The sequence below is a fragment of the Equus caballus genome, chromosome 18 (assembly GCF_041296265.1).
Source record: "Equus caballus isolate H_3958 breed thoroughbred chromosome 18, TB-T2T, whole genome shotgun sequence".
Lineage (NCBI taxonomy): Eukaryota > Metazoa > Chordata > Mammalia > Perissodactyla > Equidae > Equus > Equus caballus.
In genome coordinates, this window is record NC_091701.1 from 11,476,788 (window position 1) to 11,503,136 (window position 26,349).

General features: G+C 35.1%; 1 protein-coding gene across 5 annotated transcripts in view; it reads right to left on the reverse strand.

The window, feature by feature from the left end:
• PTPN4 (protein tyrosine phosphatase non-receptor type 4) overlaps positions 1-26,349 on the reverse strand; it is a 220,415-nt gene that overhangs the window by 121,838 nt on the left and 72,228 nt on the right. For all 5 annotated transcript variants that reach the window (XM_001492520.7, XM_014732416.3, XM_070241778.1 and 2 more), the window contains exon 3: positions 7,617-7,724. In XM_001492520.7, coding sequence (XP_001492570.1) covers positions 7,617-7,724 — 108 coding nt within the window. The remainder of the gene's footprint in view (positions 1-7,616; positions 7,725-26,349) is intronic.

A 26,349-nucleotide genomic window follows, 5' to 3' on the forward strand; every position in this document is an offset into this window, starting at 1 on the left:
TCTGGCTTATCTCTGATTTAGCAGGGCAACTGAACATCTTGTCCTATGTTTGTCATTCATACTTTGCTCTATTGGGTTATCTGACTTTTAATTATTATTTGTAGAAGTTCTTTTACATAATCTATTACATATGTTGTTAAGTATTTTCCTCCAGTTGGTGGCTTGTATTTTTACTTTCAGTAGAGTGTCTCTCACTGTACATTCCAAATGTTATGCAGTGGAATCTGTCAGCACTTCTTTTATAAGTGCTTGGACTATTCCTGCCTGGGATGATTATACCAAGTAAATATTATAAACTATTATTACAGATTTTTATATAACAGTTGTATACTATTGTGTTATATTTAAATTTACACTGGAATTTATTTTTGTATATGGTATCAATTAGGAATCTAAAAAGTACTTTTTTCCAGCTTCGACCAATTGTTCACCTTTTCTTATTTGAAATGCCACTATTATAATAATCTATTCTTGAACGGTTTCATCTACCCCATTTGTTTATGTCTATTTAACCCCACACTATTTAAGTACTATAGCATATTATATTTTTATATCTCTTAGGACAAGTTGTTTATCTAAATATTATATATCTGGCTATTTTTAATCCATATTCTCTTCCAGATGAACTTGAAGATCATATTGTCAATTCTATCAAAAAAGCTCGGTTCAGGTTCTAACTAGCAACTGCATTGAATTCACCAATAAAATTAGTAGTATTGAGATCTTTACAGCACTGAGTCTTCCTCATCATGAAAATGTTACTTCTCCATTTATTCATGTCTTCTATTCTATCTTCCTGTAACGTTTTATAGTTTTTTTCGTATAGGTTTTGACACCTCTAGTGTCAAAAGTTTAATGGATTTAGGTTTCTAAAGAAAACTTAATTTGCTATTTTGTTAGATTACTCCCCTAACTGACATACAAAAAGTTATCGATGCGTTTGTTGAACTTTAAGTCTTACTAGTCGTAAAAAGTGTTCCAAATGATTCACTTGGACTCTCAAGATAATTATATTGTTAAGAAAAAAATGAGTTCTCTCTACTTCCCCCCAAACATGCAAACTGCTTTATTTCAGGAGGGAACTGTACCTACTGCCCTCTCTTCAACTAGAGAAAGAGGAAAAGAGAAGGCTCAGTAACCTAGCTGCCTCAAATAGTTCCTCACTTAATCATTTTGATAACAGTACTGAATTACCCTGAAACATTCCCATCTCCAGAAAATTCCTCTCCTACGCTCTTTTTTCAGTAGGGTTTCTTCTGTTTGATTCTTCCACTCTGCCTTGTCAGCACTGAATCTTCTATGAAATCCCTCAAATTTCTTGCCTGCTCATGGCACTCATTTTTATTTTGTGTGTCTGTGTGTGCACGCACGTGCAATACTTGACACTGGAAAGCAACCGAAAGCAGGCAGAAATAAGAGTTAAGTCTACTCTTGAAAAACAGAAAACCTGCAAGATTTATTCATTTGCAGTTTTTTGCCTGAGGGCAATCTCAAACCCTACACAAGGCAGGGGACAGCCTTACTGACTTGAGGTGTCCTTGGAGAGAGTTCAAGTAGGAGTGGCAGGACACCCAGAAACTTGAAGAGGAAATCCTGAAAGGGAAGAAGCAGCAGACAGGATTAGCTCTAAAATACATATATAAAGGCCACCTCAACTCCAGCTGACAGTTAAACTTTTGCATGCAGAGGAAGACCCCAAAGCCCCAGAAAAAAGCAGCTGTTGGAAACTTAAAGAAATGAATGGAAATAACTATTCGCCCAAAGGGAAACAGAATATGGACTGTGGGCCCAGCCAGACTGACTAGACTCATTTGCAATATAGAGACTAAGTTGTGACAAATATATACAGGTCGTAACCACCACCATCACAATCAAGATCTCTCTATCATCCTAAAATGTTCCCTGTGCCCCTTTGCATTCAGTCCTCAAGCCCTCAGGTAACCACTGATCTGCTTTCAGTCTCTGTATAGCAGTTTTGATTGTTCTACAATTTAATATAAATGGAATAATGATTTATATCATACAGCATTTCACTGTTTAAAAATACGATTATTTTTCATGAATTCGCTTACTGCTGGATGTTAAAGTTAATTCAAGTTTGAGCTATTATGAATAGACCTACTGTGATCATTTGTGTACAAGGTTTCACATAACATATTCTCATTTCTCTTGGATAAATACCTAAAAGTGGGGTTGCTGGGTATATAGTAAATCTATGTTTAATTTTGCAAGAAACTGTCAAACTACTTTCCAAAGTGGTTGTATCCTTTTAAAGTCCTACCAGCAATTCTGAATAGTTGCTCCCTATCCTTGCCAACGCGGTACTGTGAGACTCTTTAATCTTAACTTCCTAGTGACACCTCATTGTGCTTTTTTTTTTTTTATTAAAGATTTTTATTTTTCCTTTTTCTCCCCAAAGCCCCCCAGTACATAGTTGTATATTCTTCGTTGTGGGTCCTTCTAGTTGTGGCATGTGGGACGCTGCCTCAGCGTGGTTTGATGAGCAGTGCCATGTCCGCGCCCAGGATTCGAACCAACGAAACACTGGGCCGCCTGCAGCAGAGCGTGCGAACTTAACCACTCGGCCACGGGGCCAGCCCCCCTCATTGTGCTTTTATTCTACATTTCCCCCAAGCACCTTAAGTGCTTAGTAGATGTCTTTATCAGAGTGAGAATGTTCCTTTCTTTTCCAAGTTTGTTGAGACTTTTCATTATGAATGGGTGTTGAATTTTATTCTACGTAAATTATGCCTCAATTACACAATTTTTTTTTAAAACCCTACAGCTAACAGCATACTTAATAGTGAACACCCAATACTTTCCTCCTAAGACAGGGAACAAGGCTAGGTAGTTTACTCCTATCACTTCTATTCATTATTATCCTGGTAGTCTTAGTATGTAATAATGAATGAAAAAATAATGCAAAAAATCCAAAAGAATAAAGATTGGAAAGGAAGAAGTGAAACAGTCCCTAGTCACATATGACATGATTTACACAAAAAATTCTAAGGAATCACTGAAAAACCACTAGAAGTAATAAGTGACTTTAGCAACGTCTTAGGATACAAGGTTAATATAAAATTAATTGCGTACCCTGGGGTTTATCTCAGGAATACAAAGTTAGCTTAAAATTTGAAAATAACTGTAATTTACCATATGTTTACATAATAATCTATGTAGAAAATCATATGGAATTTACAAAAACTGACTAGAATTACTAAGTGAGTTTAGGAGGACTGCATAATACAAAGTCAATATACAAAATAAACTGTATTTCTATATGCTAGCAATAAACAATTGGTAACTAAAAAATAAAACCAACAATACTATTTGCTCTGCATGGTTCTTCTGTCTATGAAGTTGCCAAAGACAGAATGTGAGATAATAACCCTGACTTCTCTCTTTCTCTCGTGAACCTACTCTACCTTAATCAAATCAACAAGTCCTGTTGACTTTATCACCTAAATAGCTCAAGCACTTACCCACTTTTCTTCATCCCTCATAGTCAATCATCATCTTTCCTAGTAGCTTCATTATTGCAACAATCTCTCAACTGTCTCTAGTTTGCAACTCTATGTGCCACTCACTACTACCCGGTAACCAAAGCGGTATGTTTAAAACAGAAGTCTGTTATTTGTGTAAATAAACCCTTAGGTGAGTATAATCTTACCATAGACTAAAAGGCACTTCATGATCTGACATACTTTACTCAAACCTCACCTTTGACCCATCTTCTCCTCTTGCACTATATTCTCTTAATAGTAAAAAAATTTTTCAGTTCCTCAAATGCAACATTCATCTCTCTTCACTCTGGAACTTTCCACATGATGCTGCTTCTCTCTGAAACATTTCTCTGCACCCCAGATCCCTGTCATTCCCTTCCCAAATGGAACAGGGTTAAAAGAGACCAAAAGCAAAAATCTAACATTTTGCAGGTTACCAAAGAGGTTTATACAATAGGTAATAAGAGCCTGAATTAATGTATTGCAGTAGAAACAGATGAAAGGAATACGAGAGAAATACTGACATATGTGAAATAATAGCAAGCATTTTAGCAATCATATTGTACTAAAATATGGCTTGTTGAAATAAGTCATCCTCTATGTAGCTTTTCATATATTTCCTCAAACCTGATGAAGTAATTCAAGAACTCTGAGTTAAGTAAAAGGAATCTTCAAAGGATAAACCAAGCTATTCTCTATGAATTATTCTTGCTTCAGTAGTCTTAATTAACAGCCTACTGGATTAGAACAGTGATTTTCAAAATGTGGTTCCTTCGACTAGCAGCATAAGCATTCCAGGGAACTAGTTTGAAATGCAAATTCTTGAGCTCCACACCAGATTTTCTGAATCAGAAACTCTAGGCATAGGGCCCAAAATCTGTATTTTTAAGAAGCCTTCAGGTAATTCTGATATAACTTCAAGTCTGAAAGCTAAAAGACTAGGGAATATGAAAACAGTACTAAACCAGTAAAATATCATAACCACAACACAAAGTATCAAAAGGACGAAACTGCAGGAAAAATAAGTCAACAGTAATAGAGAAATCGACTCTTATTCACTTTAGGGGAAAAATAAAATAAAAAAGTAAATGCACGTGAATAATATAATCTCCAGGCTCTGATGAACATCATGCTGATAAAGGCCACAAAGGAACAGCCAACTTTAAGTGCTTATAAAATTAAAGAAATTATGCATAATAAATTATAACCATGTCATTACTCATTACTTCGCTTGCTCAAACAATGACTAAATACTACTATTATACAAGACATTATGCTAACAGCTAAAGCTGTAATAAACAGTTTTTAAATGAAAGCAGGAGAAAATTCAACAAGTCAAAGCTTTTCTTTAAGAAATTTTGTTTGTTGCAATGGCACTCATTACCAAGGAAAATTCTAAAGAAAAGGATAGTCAACTAAGATTCTAATATTTGTTACGTATAAGACCACAATAAAACGCTGGGTGCTTTTTTAGTGTATCGGTTATAAGTCCAATTAAATTAATTTCAATGTCTATGTACCTAAGACAATGTTAGTTCTGATCCTCTAACTCATACATATAACATACATATGCAACATATATGAGCACATATACATATATACACATATATAACATAGACAAGCTTTAAGATGAAAAACTCTGAACTAAGGACTGATAAGGATTAATCCTTTTAGAATAGTGTCAAATTCCTTTTCATCCCTGCTGGTAATTTCATTGTATGGTACCTCCTCTCCTCAGTATGTTCATTTTTATGAGTCATGTGCATCTACGTCATCATCTCTTGGGAAGCAACAGTTTTCGGTAGGAAGAGTATATAGGCTTTGGAATCAGGTACAAGTTCAAATCTTTTCTCAGCTACTTAATTATCTCTGTCATTAAATAAGTTTTGTAAATAAGTTTTGTAAGCCTCAGTTTTTCATCTTTAAAAGAACTTTAATGATACTTTCATAAGATTATTCTGAGAATTTGGTTTACTAACAAGTCCTCAATTGACGTTGCATAAATGTTACTCCCTTACTCCTTTCTCCTTTTAAGAATGGCATCCCTTTCCCTCAGTCCATTAATTATCCTCAAAGTCTTGATATATTTCATATTGGCAACCAGAAATGGGAAAATACTTACAAAATCTGTGCTCTAAAGGTCCTTCTTTGGACATATTTTTGGTATTTCACAGACTCTTCTGAACATTTAAACACAGAAATTGTTGTGTTGTGGAAAAGAGTTGCATGGGGAGTTAGGAGATCCAAGTCTTGTTTCACTGATGCCAGCAAGTAGCTCGGGCTTTATCTCCTTGGACTGGGAGATAATTTCTCATGAAAAATAAGGTTATTAGACAAGATAATCTCTAAGGCTTCTTTTGGGTCTTTAAAATTCTAATTTTTTAGGAAGAATTATTTTGGATCATTACCAATTGGACACTTGGACCTGGGAATATATCTTATTTGGGAAGGAATGCTCAAGATAGAAAAGTAAGACCAGGTAGGAGATAGCAGAAAGATCAACCCAGCTCAAAATAGCTCTGCTTCCCCACATTCATCCTGCTGTTATTGTTTTAGAATAGAAATGTCTTCTTGCATACAAATTTATGCGACAGAATTTTTATCTCTTGTAATTTATGTAATCTCAATATTAGTCTTTCTGGAATACTTTCTCAGGAATAATGGTTTTTCATACTTACGGCAGTGACCATGGTGCTAAGTAGCTGGTCTCTTTCTCCTTTGTTGTCTTGTCACTTCTCCAATCAATCTAAAGACAGCCTTATAGCTAGAGGGTCTGCTGTGAGTGTCAGCAAGATAATCTAAGGATTATCTATTTTTTATTTCAATGTTGCACATAGTGAAGTGTGGTGGACACCTTTCAGGTATTTGCCTGGCTAACAATTTATCTTTCTGGGAAAGGCTACATTACTGACATTTCTACTCACTTCCATTCTCACGTCTGTTTATTTACCAAGAAATAACTACTCCACTAGGCCCCTGGAGAAGCTCACGTCATCTGGTGAAGGCATCAAAGTATGAGGAAAGTTTGTTTTTATTTTAGTTCAGCACAAAAGTATTTATTTCCACTGACACTAGCTGGGCCTTGCTTTGTTTTAGCCACAACATCCTCCTAGTTTTTCATACAAAATCAGTAATGAAGAAAAAGCAATATCGAACATTTTGTATTTACTTCTCACTAATCATTCATTCAGAGACCTAGGATCCTGAATATGAGAGAGAGCACACACACAAGAAATACAGCGAGAAACTCTACTTTTCTCACAAGAGTTATTTGTATTTTCTATAGCCATTCTATTAATATGGCCTTACAAACTGATTTCTAAAACACTGATCCAGAATCATTTCTTCAACCTTCCAATTTTTCTAAACTATACAAAACACTTCCTTCAAAATAGTCATTCTCTTATACTAATCAAAAGCATACTGTATTGTTTTGTAAAAGACTCTCACTGTATAACCACATAAATTTACAAAGAATTAAACATTGCTGTTATTCATCACATGCTATCTTCTATTTCTATGATCTTATCTTTCCAATAAAAAGAATCATGACTGCAACCACTGAAAAATTAGTACCAATCTAAGGAACTTAATGCCCAAGAATTGTAGAGCTCTGAAATTTAATCTCTATCTCAATTTTTTGGAAAATTTACACAACAAATTAAGAATTTTGGTTAGAAACAGCTCACCATGAATGCCATGAAAAACTAATTTTATCTTAATGCAGGCTAATTTACATAAGACTTAAGATACAACAATATTTTTAAATATTTTACTTCAACATTTTAGTATTAAGTTAATATTTGAACCTTTATGCCCAATTTTCTCTCTTTACGTCAAGAAGCATAGATTTGCTTCTCAGTTGTTTAAGACACATAAAGAAAGAAATCAGTGCTAGATTTACAGATTGACTTATAATTACGAAAACCTTAAGGGAATAAACTGACAGATGAAAACATCAAGAAAATGAGGAACAAAGGCAAAAGAATTACTTCTAATAAAATTAATTTAAAAACTCACTAAATCAGTGAACACTATAAATCAGAAAAGACTTTGTATTCTGAAAAGAGAGAAAAACTAAAATGAAAATGAAAGACAACAGCTTAAACTTACTGGGTTATCTGTGGAATCATCAGCCAACTGTAAACCAAAATAGTCACGCTCAGTCAAATCCAGATGCTTGAAGACTATATCCAAAAGAACTTGCCCCTGATCATGTTTCTGGAAGAAAAATAAAAGGAAATCAACACTGACAGGCTATAGACTTTCATATTTTTAATCTCTTGGACTTTTCTCCTCTTCCACTAAATTGGCAACTGTTTCCCCACCGACAACGTGGTTGGGAATAGAGACTTCACATGTGACACAGTACTTAAAAAACAGTGTGACTTTAGGCAAACTGGTTCAAAGAGTACAAAATAAATATGAAGATAGAAGGAAAACTTTTGATTAAAAATGCCTTCTGCTTTCAGGCTATCACCACAGTATTTCTGTAATTTTATATTGTTGCTACCTTAACTCATGTATATATCCATATCATTTGTCTTATTGCTTTTATTCTACCATTTAAGTTATGACTAGAAAGTGATGTATTTGACTAAATACAATTTAAAATTTGTGTGTGTGAAATAAATAGTGCCACAAAAAGGGAAACAAAAAAGGTGAAAATTACCTGCAACAAACTGATAAAGAATTAATACTTTAATTATAAAAGTGTTCACAGAACTTTAGAAAAATATCTCACTTTAACCTCACACCAATTCTATCATTTAGGCATTACTTATTATCCTATTGCTTTAGTAAGAATAACTGTAACTTCCGTAAGTTGCATATCTGCAAAGTTGTGGTACAAAGGGCATGACTAGATAATTCCCTAAAAAATAAATGTAACTAACACATAAATACATAAAGAAATGATCAACATGTTCAGTAACAGAAGAAATCAAAGTGGAACACTATAATGACATGCCATGAGCAAACAATAATCCAAAAAGTAAAATCCAACAAGTAGGACAAAAATTACTTATTGCTGCTAACATTGCAGATAGATATAATCTGTTGGGAAAGCAATTTGGAAATATTACACAAGAGCAATAACAATACTGACTACTTCTGGCATCCTAACCTGAGCGAAAAATAAAATCCAATATTGGGGGAAATAGCTATACATACCAATATGTTCACTGCAGTATTAAGACAAATATTAGAAAAACATGTTAGTAAACAGTGGTATATTTTACAATTAAGTTTTCCTTTCATTAGCTACAGTAGTTTGGTAAGCTTCCAGGTATAAGTTAGAATCAAAACTCAGAGCTGAAACAATAAGGACACATATTTTCTCATATGATGAAAAGTACAGGGGTATAACAGACTTCAGAACTGGCTAATTCAGCAAATGAGAGATGTAACCAAGTACGAGGTTTCTTTCCATCTCTCTTATTCACATTCCTGGTGTTGGCTGCATTTGTAGGCTGTTAGCAAGATGGTAACAGAAATTTTAAGATTCATACCCATACCATGACAATGTTCAAAAGAACAACCTTCCTTGTAAGGTTATCTTACAAAGAGCTTCCCATCACGTCTTATTGGCCAGACTGGGTGAAATGGCTATTTGCAAAACTCATTAATGGCGAGAAGCACGTGCTTCAAACAGTGCTTCACAACAGAGGTCCCCATTCCAATAACCCGTGAACAGTTTTTATACTGATGCAACTCACCTCCCTCACCCCTCTCCCATTCTCATTAAACTGCTCCAGGATAGAGGTCAAGCATTAGTTTTTTAAAAAAGCTACTAAGATGAGTCTAAGGTACTCTTCTATGGACAAGACGAAGTAGATGCATTTCTCCCTATACCTCCAGCTAAGTGAAACTAAAAAAAAAGACAAGCAAACATTAAAAATAAGAAAACTCTGAAAGGTGAAAAGAAGGTGGCAGCCTGGCTCCATTTCTTTTTATTGAGGTAAAATTCTTATAATATAAAATTAACCATTTTAGAGTGTGCAATTCAGTGGCATTTAGGACATTCACAATATTGTCCAACCATCACTTTTATCTAGTTCCAAAACATTTTCATCACCCCAAAAGAATACCATATCAATTAAAAATATTCCTTTTTCCCCTTTCCCTCAGGCCCTGGCAACCACTAATCTGCTTTCTGTCTCTGTGGATCTACCTATTCTGGATATTTCATATGTATGGAATGGAACAATATGCGACCTTTTGTATTTGGCTTCTTTCACTCGCTATGTTTTCAGAGTTCTTCTATGTTGTACAATGTAGCCACACTTAATTTCCCTTTTATGGTTAAATAATCCATTATATGGATATATCACAATTTGTTCATCAGTTGATGAACATTTGGAATGTTTCCACCTTTTGGGTACTGCAAATAATGCTGCCATGAACTCTGGTGTACAAGTATCTGCCTTCAATTCTTTGGGCATATATACAGAAGTGGAATTGATGGATCATATGGAAATTCTGTTTAACTTTTTGAGGAACCATCAAACTCCTTTCCACAGTGGCTGTATCATTTTACATTCCCACCAGCAACACACGAGGGTTCCAATTTTCCATATCCTAGCCAACATCTGTTATTTTCTATTCTTTTGATTAAAGCCATCCCAGTGGATATCAAGTGGTACTTCATTGTGGTTTTGATTTGTATTTCCAAAATAACTAATGACATCGGGCATTTTTTCATGTGCTTCCTAGTCATTTGTCTATCATTGGAGAAATGTCTAATCAAGTCCTTTGCCCATTTTTTAAAGTTGGGTTGATAATCCTTTTTGTTGTTGAGTTCTAAGAGTTCTATTTATATTCTGGATGCTAGACCCCTGTTGGATATATAATTTGCAAATATTTTCTCCCATTTTGTAGGCTATCTTTTCATTCTTGATCATATATTTGGATATACAAAACTTGTTAATTTTTGTAAAGCCCAATTTACTCATTCTTTTCTTTTGCTGTTTGTGCTTTTGGTGTCATATCTAAGAATTCACTGCCAAATCTAAGGTCATGAAGAATTACCCATGTATTTTCTTCTAAAAATTATATAGTTTAAGCTCTTACATGCAGTTCTTTAGCAAACTTTTTGAGTTTATTTTTGTATACAGTAGGTATATACCTAGTAGGGATGCAATTTCATTCTTTTGCGTGTGGATGTCCAACTGTCCAAGCACCATATGTTGAAGAAGCTATTCTTTCCCCACTGAAGGCTCTTGGTAAAATCTGTTGACCATAAATGTATGGGTTTATTTACAGACTCTCAATCATGGGTTTTCTTTTCACCTCCCATATACGATAGACTTGGTGCTAGAGAATCCTACAACACAGAAATGCCAATAGGCGCTGATGTAAAGAGGCCAAGAGAAGCCTGCTTTCTCTAGCCAAATGATTAGGAAAAGGGTATTTAGCAAGAGAGAAATCTGATAATGCTGACCCTACTCCTGCCAAACCCAATGGAAAAAACTGAGCCTGTCCCTAGCAGTGCCATGGAAATCAAGTAGGGAACCTAGAGCTCCAGTGCCTCCTGATACTAGCTGGCAGCAAGTGGGAAGTCTTGTCTTTTACTCTCTGCCAACTAACAGCAAGCTGCAATACACAGTATCTCTCTCCTGAGGTATCAGTAGACGTTGAGTGCACAGTCTGAATTTCCACCTCAGCCTGGTGGTAACAGGCAGGGCTTGGAAGCCCCCATTGGGATGCTGACAGTAGAAGCTGAGAGTGAAGCCTTGACTTCCACTACCACCACCACCCAGCTGTAGCAAGTGGGATCTGCCAACCAGAGAGAGGGAGGAAGATTTGGGAGAGGAGGTAGATTAGACAAGAGATAACCCTTGAAAGGAAATCTTAGATACCCATAAGAACCACATGTGAAAGTGACCAAAATTACAAGAGCAAAAGGTTTAAAAACTCAACTACAGTGTGGAATACAGGCATGGTTTTCAGTCAGGTCTCTGGATAACACATGAAGTAGACCAGAATAGTAATGCAAAAGGTTCTGGAAACCAAATTATCACTAGAATCACAACCTATAAAAGCAGGTCAGGACCAAATATGCTATCAGGGTGACTCCCTGTTACAAAAAAGATTGAATATGAATATGATCTAAAGTCTAATAATATATTGCCCAAAATGTCCAGGATACTCTCTAAACTCACTCATCATACAGAGAGCCAGGAAAATCTCAACTTGAATGAGAAAAATAATGAACAGGTGCCAACATGGCCATGACTCAGATGTTGGAATTACCTGACAAGAATTTTGAAGCAGCCATCATAAAAATGTTTCAACCACTATGAATGCTAAGAAGAAAACTGAAAAAAGTAGAATTTCTCTAATAAAACAGAAGACATAAAAGAGCCAAATGAAAAATATGTAACTGAAAAGATACAGTAATAGGGCCAGCCCCAGTGGCCTAGTGGTTAAGTTCAGTGTGTTCTGCTTTGGTGGCCCAAGTTCAGTTCCTGGGTGCAGACCTAAACCATGCATCTGTCAGTGGTCATGCTGTGGGAGCGGCTCATGTACACAAAGAAAAGAGTAAGACTGGCAACAGATGCTACCTCAGGGTGAATCTTCCTCAGCAAAACCAAAACAAAATACAAAAAAAAAAACCCACAACAGTAATAGAAATAAAATAAAAACTGACCAGATATGCTCAATAAAAATGAGACAGAAAACAATCAAGGAATTTCAAGACAGAGCTATATAAATTACCCAATCTAAACAGCACATAGAAAACAGACTGAAGAAAATGACCTAACCCTCAGAGACCTGTGGGACAATGGGAAAAAAAAAAAAAAATACATATATATATATACACATACATATATAGATATATAAAACAATCATGTTACACTAGAATCTCTAAAAAAAGAGAAAGAGTTTCAAGATGATAAAATATTTGAGGAAATATTAGCTGAAATTTTCACAAAAGCACAGATTTAAGAATCCAAGTGAACCGCAATCAAAATGAATCCAAACAAATCCACCCTGAGACACGTCATTATCAAATTACTGAAAACAAAAGAAAAAAGAAAGAACCTTGAAGAAGAATCTTGAAAAATCTAGAAAAAGAATTAGATGCTTACCTAAAGGGAATATGAATTCAAATTAAAACAGATTTCTCATCTGCAACCATAAGGCCAGAGGAAGTGGCACCACAATTCCCAGGTGCTGAAAGAAAAGAAGTGTCAACCCAGAATTCTCTACTAAGAGAAAATATTCTATAGGAATGAAGGGTAAATAATAACATTCTCAGAAAAAAGAAAACTTAAGGGAATTTATCACCAATAGACTATGACTAAAAAGAATGCCTTAAAAAATTTCTCCACCCAGAAAGGAAATAATAATACAAGGAAACTTGGAAAAACAGAAAAGAACAACAAAGGAATGGGAGAAATTGGGGAAAATATAAAAGCCTATGCTTGTCTTTAGCATTAAATTACGTCTGATGGTTAAAGCAGAAATTTTAACATTATCTGATATGCTGGCCAACGTATGTAAAGAAAAAATTTTAAGACAGTTATAAAGAGGGGAAGGTAAAAGTTTCTATACTTCACTCGAGGTGGTAAAATGTTGTTACCAATATACTATGATAATTTATGTATGTAAAATGTACTAACAAGACCAACTACCCAAAAAACTCAACAATACATCCACTAACAGGATCGAACTGACATTTACAGGACACTCTACTCAACAACAGAATACCCATTCTTTTCAACATTCACAAGACAGACCATATCTTGGGTCATAAAAAAAAAAAACTTACCAAAATGAAAACATAGAAGTAAAAATGAAAAACAGTAACATAAAGAAAAATTTAGAAATGAAACACCAAGAAATTAAAGAACACATTTATAAGTAACCCACAAGATAAAGAGGAGTCAGGGAAATAAAAAATACAATAAAATAAAATTTTTAAAAAATGCAACATATCAAAATTTGGCTGTGGGATACAGCCAAAGCAGAGATGAAAGGAAAATTTACAGAGTTAAATGTTTACATTAGAAAAAAAACGAAAGGTCTCAAAACAATAGTCTAAACTCCTTAAAAAAAAACTAGAAAAAGCAAATAAACAGAAGAAAACAAGTAACACATGTAAGAGCAAAAATCTATGGAAATCTGGTTCTTTGAAAAGATCAATAAAATTTAAAAACTTCTAGCAAGAGTAATAAAGAAAAAAGAGAGAGGAGACACAAATTACCAATTACATTAAAACTGAGAATATCAGTACACACTCCAAATATCTTTACAAGGTAAGTAGTCATACATATAAATCTGACAACTTGGATGAAATGCACTAACTCTTCAAACGATCAAAAACCTACTAAAATTCACCTAATACGAAATAGATACTTTGAATAGCTGTATAATTATTTTTGCAAATGAAATAATACTTAAAAAAAATCTCCCCCCAAAAGAAATTTCCTAGCTTGATGATTTCACTGGAGAATTCCAAGAAACACTTAAATGAGAATTAAGAATAATTCTACTCATCCTATCTCCAGAAAATCAGCTCACTCTATGAAGCCAGTATAACCCTGATATCAAAGCCAGACAAAGACAGTACAAAAAAAGAAAGCTATAGACAAATATTCCTTATGAACATAGGTGCAAAATTCCTCAACAAAATATTAGCAGATGGAATTGAGCAATATCTCAAAAGGATTATACACAATGACGAAGTAGGATTTTCCAGAGATGCAAGGCTGGTTCAATGCTCAAAAATCAATCAGGTAATCATGCTAAGAAAGAAGCTCCATGAACCTGCTCCCCAGCAAAACAACTACTGCTGGTGAAAATAATTAAAAAACAAACAAAAACAAAAAAGCCAAGAATTTAAAGTCTCATGGAATTGTCCTAAGAGCATACAACAAATCAAATAGCATTTTTTCAAGAAATTCTACTAAATTTCAGTAAGAACAAGGAAAGTCTGTGGCACTTAAGCCATGACCCACTTCCTTTCTCCTCTTCCCAGGCCAACACTATGCAAGCTCCACTCCAGGTAAGTATGGCAAAAATGGAAATTCCTTATCCTCAGATCTTAGCCAAAGGATACAGTATCTCTGCAGAAGGGGCTGGCCACCAGCATTTCTCATGCATCACAACTCCTTGCTACCAATTTTAAATCACAGGATAGGTGACTAGGAAGTTGGGGGCCTCCACCCAGGCCTTACTCATAGGGCAGACACAGTACCTCAATCATAGGAAGTAAAAAATACTGAAGCCACATAGTAGATGAGATTGCCCAGGGTCAGAATGAAGAGTAAGAAAATAGCTCATGGAGAAGCTTAACATGTACGAAAATCCCCAGTAGGTAGAACAGTGACTGCCAAAGAAGGCAATGGGTAAATATTTGGTTAGTTGAGTAAGTGAATGAGTAAATGATAAAGTGGCCTAAATTTTAAAGTTTATGTTACTTGTAGTCCCTTTGCAGGCATTCCTAGTCCTTCAGTTTTTCTTGCTTCACAAGATACTTAGAGAGCAAGGCATTTGGAAATAGTTTTCTCTAAAGATGACGAGACCATCCCTAACAGAATTTACTTAGGTTTATCACTAGAATTTTAGTCAATTACAACTGCCAGGCAAAAGTGAGATTTTTGCTGGCAGGACAAGCACAAGGACAGATGTGTTAGACAAGTTTGTAGAAAACACTAAGCAGCAGCTCTAGAGACCTATGGCAGGAAGAATACTTCGGAGCGTAGTACGGTAAAACGGAAACAGCAAATAGGCCAAGTCCCTACTTGGCTAGTTAGTATGTAGCCTTGAGTGGATTCTGTTTCCATCTAGGCCAGTTTCACCAACTCTAACCTATGGGATAGGCTAAACCAGAGTTAAAAACTATCCTATGCAGTGCCTAGGGCTCAGTGAGCAGACTTAGCTTTAGGGGCTGATGCACTCGGGGCAGAAAATTGCAAGATGGCCAAATTTGGGCTTCCTGCTTCAACCACAGCAACTATAACTGATCCATTATACTCACCCCCACGCACACATATATAAACGTGTGTCTGTGTGTGAGTGTACATCTTCACTGGGAAAAAAGGGATTCCATATTTTAAATGTCTGAAAACAACTAGATTAGATGATCTCTGAGGTTCCTCCTGGCTCTAAGATTCCTTATTTCCTAAGATGCCCTTCTGAAGATGGAAAGAAGGAAAATTTTCACACAAGAAAAAAAGACAATTATGTAGTAGGTTAGGTAAGTCATAAAGACCGAAAGGCTTTGGACTTTGATTACCTTCCTGGATGATGAATACCCCATAGGAATAGATTCTCATTAGGGTTTAGAGAAAGGAGAGATTCTTAAGAAACAACATAAACTTCAAGAGATAACAAACACAGTGATTTTGATAAACAAGGTTACTTACTGATGGACAATGTAAGAGTTAGTAGTGGCTTAAGAAAGTGGCAATAGGTTTTTTTCTTCCTGCATGAAACTAATTCATAAAACAGGAAGAGGGGAAACCAAATAATATGGTACTCCAGATATAAAGTATGGTTTCTACAGATGAAAAACTGACAACTTTTTCTATATGCAAGTCAGTGGAAAAGTTTTAACATAAAGTGAAAGAGCACCCAAAAATAAGAGTTATGGCTTACAAAGTTAATAATAACAGCCAATATTTACTGAATACTTCCTACGCCAGACACTGTTGTAAGTGTACATGTATGGCCTCATTTAATTACCATAACAACCCTATATGATAGGTGCTATTAAGACTCTTTAAAGATGAGGAAACTGAGGCACAGAGAAGAAACACTGGTTTCTAAAAATCACACAGGTAGTAACTGGCAGGGTTTACATTCTACCCCAGGTTATCTAGCTCAAGAGTCCATGCTTATAGCCAGTATACAATACTTTGCTTCAAAGAATTATTTTGCTATTAACAATGACTTCTATTTCCAGCAGCACAGGAGATGATAAACTCTAGAAAAATCCTTCAAAATGCAATTAAATTACTAGGTTAAAATACTTCCAAAAAATTTGTTTTAATCAGCTACTAAGCTACTATGAAAAAAGGTAGAAACAAAGATCTGAAGCAAAGCGAAATCAAGAAGCCTAGCTACTCAGAAATGCTCAAGGCAGTTTCTAGCCCTTAAGTTTTCTAGCTTCTACTGTGACCACAGGATACATTTAGGAATCAGAAGTGATCCCAGGTCTGTTCAGGTTCGAAATACAAGAGACCCACAACCTTTAAATTGGCTATACTCACAGAGTAAAAGTAAAGAAGGAAAAAATCATGCTGTGCAGAATGGCAAAGAAAAGCAAAGAAATTAAAAAAGAAAAAAACAAAACTTGCCTATCTGGCCAGAATAAATGTTATGATGTGCTCTGAGAACCCCAAGTCAAAAAATGAAAGTGGTCCTGGGATGATGGTGCCCTCAGGTGATTGGCAAAAAAAATAAAAATCTTCTCTGGAGGAAATCAATTTTCACTCACAACTCAGAGATGGGCAAACAGGCTATAAAAAATAGGACCCAACTGTATGCTATCTCCAAGAAACTCCAAATATAAACATACAGGTAAGTTGAAAGTAAATCATGAAAAAGATAAATCATAAAAAAAGAAATCATGAAAAAGATAAATCAAAAGAAAGGAGGAATGCCCATATTAATATCAGATAAAACAGACTTGAAAGGAAAAAAACTTTTCAAGAGACAAAAAGGACATTACAGAATGACAAAAAGGCCAATCCACCAACAAGACATAGCAATCCTAAATGTGTATGCACAAGATAATCTTGAAAAAGAAGAACAAATGTTGGAAAACTCACACTGCCCAATTTCAAAACTTACTGTGAAACTACAGATATTAATACAACGTGATACTCACCATAAGGATAGACACTGAAATAGAAAATAATTGAATTGAATTGAAGAGTCTAGAAATAAACTTACATTTACTGTAGATTGGTTTGTGACAGGGTGTCAAGACAATTCAAATGGGAATGAATTGTCTTTTCAAAAAATGAGGTTGAGACAATTAGATATATACACGCAAAAGAATGAAACTAGACCCCTAACTCACAACATTAAAAAAAAAAGAACTCCAAATGGACCACAACTTAAAATTAACAACTAGAACTATAAAAGTCTTAGAGGAGAGAGCCGGTGTCAAGATGGCGGCATAAGAGGACTCTGAACTCACCTCCTCCCACAGACACAACAACTTTACAACTACTCTTGGAACAAATATCCCTGAGAGAGAACCAGTAACTGGATAAAAATAACCTCCACAACAAAGGACAGTGTTGAGTGAAGTGGAAGAGACAGAAATTCCTTTCTGGAGAGAAAGAAGCCACCCTCTAGCTGTGGCGCTTCACAGCTGGCAGGGAGCAATCTTAATGTTTCATACGTTAAGCCTTTCGTGGAGGAGTGGAAGCTGAGCAGGAGAGCTTTACCACAGTAAACAGCTTTTGGACTCAGCACAACCAAGACAAGTGTCATAATACCTGGCTCTGTTGGCTATTAACAACAACAGGAATACAAGAAAAACTACTGAATGTAAGGGAAAGAAAAGCCTGCTCTTATACAGCCCACACACAAAACCACCCATTTCAGAAAGCAACCAAAAACCACCAGAAAGAAAAGCACACAGTCCACATTATAATTAAACATCAGGAATTAAAGATAAAGAGAGAATCCTAAAAGCTGCAAGAGCAAGGCAACAAGTTACACACAAAGGAAACCCCATAAGGCTATTAGCCAACTGCTCAGCAGAAACCTTACAGGCTAGAAGTGTGGCATGATATATTTGAAGCGCCAAAAGGAAAAAACCTACAGCCAAGAACACTCTATCTGGCAAGGTTATCATTCAAAATGGAAGGAGAGATAAAGAGTTTTCCAGATAAGCAAAAACTAAAGGAGTTTATCACCAAGAAACCAGCCTTACAAGACATGCTAAAGGGACTTGTTTAAGTGGAAAAGACAAGACCACAAATAGGAATAAGAAAATTATCAAAAAACAAACAATAAAATCACTGGTAAAGGTAAATATACAGTAAAGGTAGCAGATCAACCACCTATGAAGATAATATGAAGGGCAAAAGACAAAAGGACTAAAATTATCTATTTCCATGGTAAGATGGTAACACACACACAAAAGGTTAGATATGATCTCAAATACATAAAACATGGGAGGAGGGGAGTATAAAAGAGTAGAGCTTTTAGGAAGAGGTCAAACTTAAGAGACCATCAACTTGATATAGAATGCTATATACTAAAGTTATTATATCTGAACCTCGTGGTAATCATAAACTGGAAACCTATAATAAATACACAAAAAACTAACAAAAAGGAACTCACACATAATACTAAAGAAAGCCATTAAACCACAAGGGAAGAGAGAACAAGAGAAGAGGAAAGAAACAGAGAACTACTAAAACATGCAGAAAAAAAGTATCAAAATGACAATAAGTACATACTTATCAATAGCTACTTTAAATGTCAACAGACAAAATGCTCCAATTATAAGGAACAGGGTGGCCTATTGGATAGAAAAAACAAGACCCATATATATCCTGCATACAAGAGACACACTTTAGACCTAAACACACTCAGAAAGTGAAAGTGAAGGGATGGAAAAAGATACTCCATAAAAATGTCAAAGAAAAGAAAGCTGGGGTAGCAATACTCATATCAGAGAAAATAGACTTTAAAACAAAAACCAACAAGAGAGAAAGAAGGTCACTATATAATGATAAAGGGAACAATCCAACAAGAGTATATAACACTTGTAAATATCTACACACCCAACATAGGAGCACCTAAATATATAAAACAATTACTAACAGACATAGGAGAAATAGACAGCCACACAAGCAGAGGACCAATGGAGAGATCATCCAGACAGAAGATCTATAAGGAAACACTGGCTTTAAATGATATATTAGGCCAGATGGATATAAACACACATACAGAACACTCCATCCAAAAACCACAGAATACACATTCTTTTTGAATGCATGTGGAAAATTCTCAGGATAGATCACATATTAGGCCACAAAACAAGTCTCAATAAATTTAAGAAAATGGAAATGATACCAAGCATCCTTTCTGAACACAGAAGTATGAAACTAGAAATCAACTACAGGAAGAAAATCAGAAAAGGTACAAATATGTAAAGGTTAAACAAAATGCTACTGAATGATTGGGACAATCAAGATATCAAAGGGAAAATCAAAAAATACCTAGAGACAAATGAAAATGAAAATCTGACAGTCCAAAATTTATGGGATACAGCAAAAGTGGTTCTAAGAACAAAGTTTATAGCAATACAGGCCTATCTCAACAAACAAGAAAAATCTCAAGTAAACAATCTAACAGAGCACCTAAAGGGACTGGAAAAGGAAGAAAAGAGCCCAAAATCAGTAGAAGGAAGGAAATAATAAAAAGCAGAGCAGAAATAAATGAAATAGAGACAAAAGTACAAGAGAAAAAAATCAATGAAACCAAGAGCTGGTTCTTTGCAAAGATAAGCAAAATTGACAAACCTTTAGCCAGACTTACGAAAAAAAGAAGGGAGAAGGCTCAAATAAATAAAATCGCAAATGAAAGAGGAGAAATTACAATGGACACCTCAGAAATACAAAAGATTATAACAGAATACAAAGAAAAGCTATATGCCAACAAACTGGATAATCTAGAAGAAATGGATAAATTCTTAGAATCATATAATCTTCCAAAACTGAATCAAGAAGAAACAGACAATTTGAATAGACCAATCACCAGTAAGAGAACTAACAATCAAAAACCTCCCAAAAAATAAAAGTCCAGGACCAGATGGCTTCCCTGGGGAATACTACCAATCATTCAAACACTTAAACATCTATCTTTCTCAAACTCTCCCAAAAAATGGAAGAGGAGAGGAAGCTTCCTAACTCATTCTATGAAGCCAATATTATCCTGATATCAAAACCAGACAAGGACAACATAAGAAAACAAAATTGCAGGCCAATATCACTGATGAACATTGACGCAAAAATCCTCAACAAAATACTAGCAAATCAAATACAACAATACATTAAAAAGATCATAGACCATGATCATGTGGGATTTATTCTAGAGATGCAGGGATGGTTCAACATCTCCAAATCAATCAATGTGATACACCACATTAACAAAAAAATTAATAAAAATCACATAATCATCTCAAGAGAAGCAGAGAAAGTATTTGTCAAGATACAGCATAAAAACTCTGAATAAAATAGGTATAGAAAGAAAGTACTTCAACATAATAAAGGCTAGGTATGACAAACACACAGCTAATATCGTTCTCAATGGAGATAAACTGAAAGTTATCCCTCTAAGAACAGGGACCAGACAAGGAGGTCCACTTGCTCCACTCTTATTTAACAAAGATATGAAGTCCTAGCCAGAGTAATCAGGCAAGAAAAAGAAATAGAAGGGATCCAAACTGGAAAGGAAGAAGTAAAACTGTCACTATTTGCAGATGACATGATTTGATATATACAAAACCCTAAAGAATCCACCAGAAACTTTTAGAAGTAATAAGTGAATATGGTAAAGTTGAAGGATACAAAATCAACATACAAAAATCAGTTGCGTTTCTATACACTAACAATGAAGTAGCAGCAAGAGAAATTAAGAATACAATCCCATTTACAGTTGCAACAAAAAAAGAATACAACACCTAGGAATAAATTTAACCAAAGAGGTAAAAGATCTGTACACTGAAAACTATAAAACTTGAAAGAAATTGAAGAGACAAAGAAATGGAAAGATAGTCTGTGCTCTTGGATTGGAGGAATTAACATAGTTAACATGTCCAAACTTTCTAAGGCAATCTAGGGATTTAATACAATCCTTGTTAGACTTCCAATGACATTTTTCAGCGAAATAGAACAAAGAATCCTAAAACGTATATGGAACAACAAAAGACCCCTAACAGTCAAAGCAATCCTGGGAAAAAAAGTAAAAAGCTGGAGGTATCACACTCTCTGATTTCAGAATACATTACAAAGCTAGAAAGTAATCAAAACAACAGGGTACTGGCACAAAAACAGACACACAGATAATGGAACAGAACTGAGAGCCCAGAAATAAACCCACACATCTATGGACAGTTAATTTTCAACAGGGAAGCCAAGAACATACAAGGGAGAAAGAAAAGCCTCTTCAATAAATGGTATTGGGAAAAATGGACAGCCACATGCAAAAGAATGAAAGTAGATGATTATCTTTCACCATATACAGAAATTAACTCAAAATGTATTAAAGACTTAAACATAAGACCTGAAACCATGAAACTTCTAGAAGGAAACATAACTGCTATACCACACTGTTTATTGACAAGAAGAACCAAAAACAGATGTGAAAGCCCTGAGGAAATACAGCAACAATATGAAAAATCAGTACAACTTGACAGATATTAATGCAAAGCTACAACTAAGAGCCCTATTCCAGTAAAATTATCCAATGCAGTATTAACTTGGATACAGTTTCTGCAGAAACATATCCTAAATATTATTCAAAACTATTAAAAACAAAAGCATATTCATGGGGTATCTAGGTTAAGAAAATTGAAAGATGGAGAAACATATTGACAAGCAGGAGAATTTCTAATATGAGAAGATTAGTCAAGTGTCACTTTTCAGAAACAAGTATGTGAGCAGGAAAGTTCCCATACAACTACCAAAGAAAAACATGCTTTGTTGTAAACACAGCTAAAAAAGATACATATTCAACTCCTTGTGCAGACCAATATAAAATAAGCACACCAGAAACTACTTTTCCCACTGATTCCAACTAAAAACTCCAGACAAAAATACAAAAAGCAGTTATACTTAAGAAATCCAAAAAGTGAATTATAGCTGGCAGTATTCAGAGGAAAAATCACAATGTGAAGTATGGTGAGTTTTCTATATATTTTTTTTCCTTTTCTTTTCCCTACCTTTCTTTTCTTTTTGTTTTTTTGAGGAAGACTAGCCCTGAGCTAACTACTGCCAATCCTCCTCTTTTTGCTGAGGAAGATTGGCCCTGAGCTAACATCCATGCCCATCTTCCTCTATTTTATATGTGGGATGCCTCTCACAGCATGGCTTTTGTCAAGCGTTGCCATGTCTGCACCCAGGATCTGAACCGGCAAACCCCAGGCCGCCAAGAAGCAGAATGTGTGAACTTAACTGCTGCACCACCAGGCATGCCCCTTCCTTACCTTTCTTACCCTCTGCCCTTTGACCAAAGATGGATTGAATTAGGGAACTGCACAGTGGGCAAAGGAAGGAAAAGAAACAAGGGAAACCCAATTTTCTGCTAAGAGAACGAGGAAAGGAGCCCTGTGAACTGCAGAGTGTGTGGGGGGAATACCGCTTTTGTTTTCTCTCCACCAGCCTTGCCCCAGGGATAGCCCCAGTCATGGAATGGCACGGCCATGGTGATGATACAGTGGAAATTAACAGCCCAAGAAAACACTCATCTTTCTGCACAGAAGAATCAGAAAAAAAGAGTCCTAGGTTTTTAAAGAACAGGGAGTAATCTCTAGGTGATTTTTTTTTCACTTTTCCCTCACCACTGCACTCTAAAGTAGGTCCAATCCTGCAGGTCTGCACACCACAGAAGGCTCAAACTCTGAGAAAACCTCAGCCTCATGGCCAGAGTAACCATGAAAAGTCGCCAATGGGAGCCACAAAGTGTGGAGAAAAGCCTGGAGAGTATAAATCAACACAAGTCCTGGGCTTATGCCAAAGCTGTGCATATGCTGAATACACCCAAAGAAGCACCGCAATGACTCTGAGAGCTGAACTACAATATGAGCCTCAAACTAACCCTTCAATGCTTCATGCAAGGTCAGAGCCAAAAAGCACAGCAAAGGCTTTGAAAATTGAACTGATGTTGGAACCACTGCCCAGAAGACGTGAGACAGAATTTGAGCACAAGGTTAATTTCCTGCTAAAATAACAATAACAACAACAACAAAATCAACACTACATAATGGATTTTAATATGACACAGACAACATAAAATTTCAAAATGTCCAGGATGCAAAAAAATACTTGATATATTAAGAACCAGGAAAATCTGAACAATTTTCAAGGGAAAAGAGTCAACTGAAGAACACCTTCAGACGACTCAGACGTTGGAATTATCAGGCAAAGACTTCAACAGTTATTATAACCATCCTTCATGAGTAAGGAAGGTGAACACTCTTAAAATGAAGGACTACATAGTAATTCTTAGCAAAAACCAGAAACTGTAAAAAGAATAAAATGGAAATTTTAGAACTGAAAAATACAGTGTCTCAAAAAACTCACTGAATGGGCTAAACAACAAAATGAAGATAACTAGTGAGTCAGTCAGTTGGAAGGTGAATAAAATATCTAATCTCAAATAAAGTTTATAAAAACTAAACACAGATTCAGGGACCTATGGGACAAAATAAAAAATTCACATTATTGGAGTTCCTGAAGGAGAGGAGACATTGGCACAGAAAAAATATTTGAAGAAATAATGACTGAAAAAAATTTGGTGAAAGAAATGGATTTAAAGATGTGAAAATTTCAGTTAAATAAAACCATGCCCAAACCCATCAAAATCAAAGAACTGAAAAAATTAAAATAAATTTTAAAGAATTGTAAAGGAAGCCAAAAAACCCAACACATCTCATATAGGGAAACAATTATTTGAATGAATGCAGAGTTTGAATCAGAAACTATGGAAGTCACAAAACAGCTGAACTACATAGTTAAAGTACTGAAAGAAAAAAGCTATCAACCTAGAATTCTACACTCATTGAAAATATCCTGCAAGTATGAAGGCAACTCATAACACTTTTACATAAGGGAAAATCAGAGAATTTATTGGGGGAAGACTTGTTCTGAAAGAAATGCTAAAGAAATTCTTCACTGAATGGAAATGAAGCCAGAGGGCAATCCAGAATTTCAAGCAAAAAGAATAGTAAATATCTAGGTAAAAATAACAGACTATTTTCTCCTGCTAATTTACTTTGAATAGCCATTACTGCTGAGAGCAAAACTTACAACATGTCGGGAGAGTTTTTATTCTATGTAAAAATACATATGACAATCATAATCACAAAGGGGAGAGGGAACAGGGACCTAGGGAGGGAAGTGTCCAGGTTTATTTGAAGCAGTAAAATATTAACTCTAAGTAGACTGCACAAAGCAGGCATATATATTTTGATTCCTAGAACAACCATGAAAAAGCAACAAGCAAAAGAGGCCAAGAGATACATTGAAATGCAATGCTAAAAACATTCAAATATCCAAAGAAAGGAAGAAAGGAGGAAGAAGGAAACAAAAAACAGAGAGGACAAACAAAAAAATTTAAAAATGGAAGGATTAAAGTAAATGAATTGAACAATTTCATAAAATTTAAACTAAAACACCTTGACTATCAAATTGCATTTTTTTTAAGGAAGATTAGCCCTGAGCTAACATCTGCCACCAATCCTCCTCTTTTTGCTGAGGAAGATTGGCCCTGAGCTAACATGTGTGCCCATCTTCCTCTATTTTATATGTGGGATGCCTACCACAGCATGGCTTGATAAGCGGTGTGCAGGTCCATGCCAGGGATCGGAACCAGTGAACCCCAGGCCGCCAAAACGGAGTGTGTGAACTTAACCAATATGCCACCAGGTCAACCCTAAGTCCAAGTGTATTTTTTTAAAAAGACCCAACTATATACACTGTCTACCAGAAACCCACTTAAATATAAAAATGTACACAGATTAATATAAAAAATAATGAAGAGATACAGCATGCAAACACTACTCAAATGGAAGAAGGAATGTACTGTCAGACAAAATAGATGTCAGAAAAAGAAAAATTACCAGAGATAAAGAAGGATATTACATAACGATAAAAGAGTCACATCGCCAAAAAGAAATAACAGTCATAAATGGATAACACAACAGAAGTAGGACAATTACACAAGGTGGAACTAATATAACTAAAAAGAGAAATACACAAATGCTCAATTATACAATTATAGTTGAAGATGTCAGTACTCTTTCTTGAATAAATGATAGAGCAAAGGAGAAAATGAGTAAGGATGTAAAAACACTATGAATCAACTTAATCTAATTTACACATTTACAGACCTCTCCACACACAAAGAGTAGAATATACATTCTTTTCAAGTGCACGTTACACTCAACAAGATACGCCATAAACCTTACCAAATCTAGAATAAACTATAAATTAAAGCTTATCAAATTTAAAAGAACTGAAATCATACATGGTATGTTCTATCAGACATAATGAAATTGAAATAGAGTTAATAAGAGAAAAGATATCTGAAAAATCCTCAAATATCTGGAAACTAAATAACATATACGTAAATAACCTGTGGGGCAAAAAGAAAGTCTCAGGGAAATCAGAAAATTTTTTGAATTGAATAAATATGAAAAGACAACAAATAACACTTTGTAGGATACAGCTAAATCAGTGCGTAGAGACATTTATAGCATTAAATGCTTATATTAGAAAATAAGAACTATCTCAAGTCAATAATTTATGCTTCTACCTTGAAAAATTGAGTAAATTAAACCAAAGCAAGAGAAGAAAATAATAATACATCAATGAAATTGAAAAGAGATAAACCTTTGACCAAATTCAACTGAATCAAGAGCTAGTTATTTGAAAAGATCAATAAAATTGATAACCTTTTAACCAGAGTGAAAAAGGAAAAAAAAGGAGAGAGAGAGAGAGAACATCCAAATTTCCAGTATCAGAAATGAAAGAGCAGACACCAATACATACCCTACAGATAATAAAGGAACACCATAAACAACTTTTACGCTCCTAAGTTGACAGCTTAGACGAAATGAAACAATCACTTAGAAGACACAAATTATTAA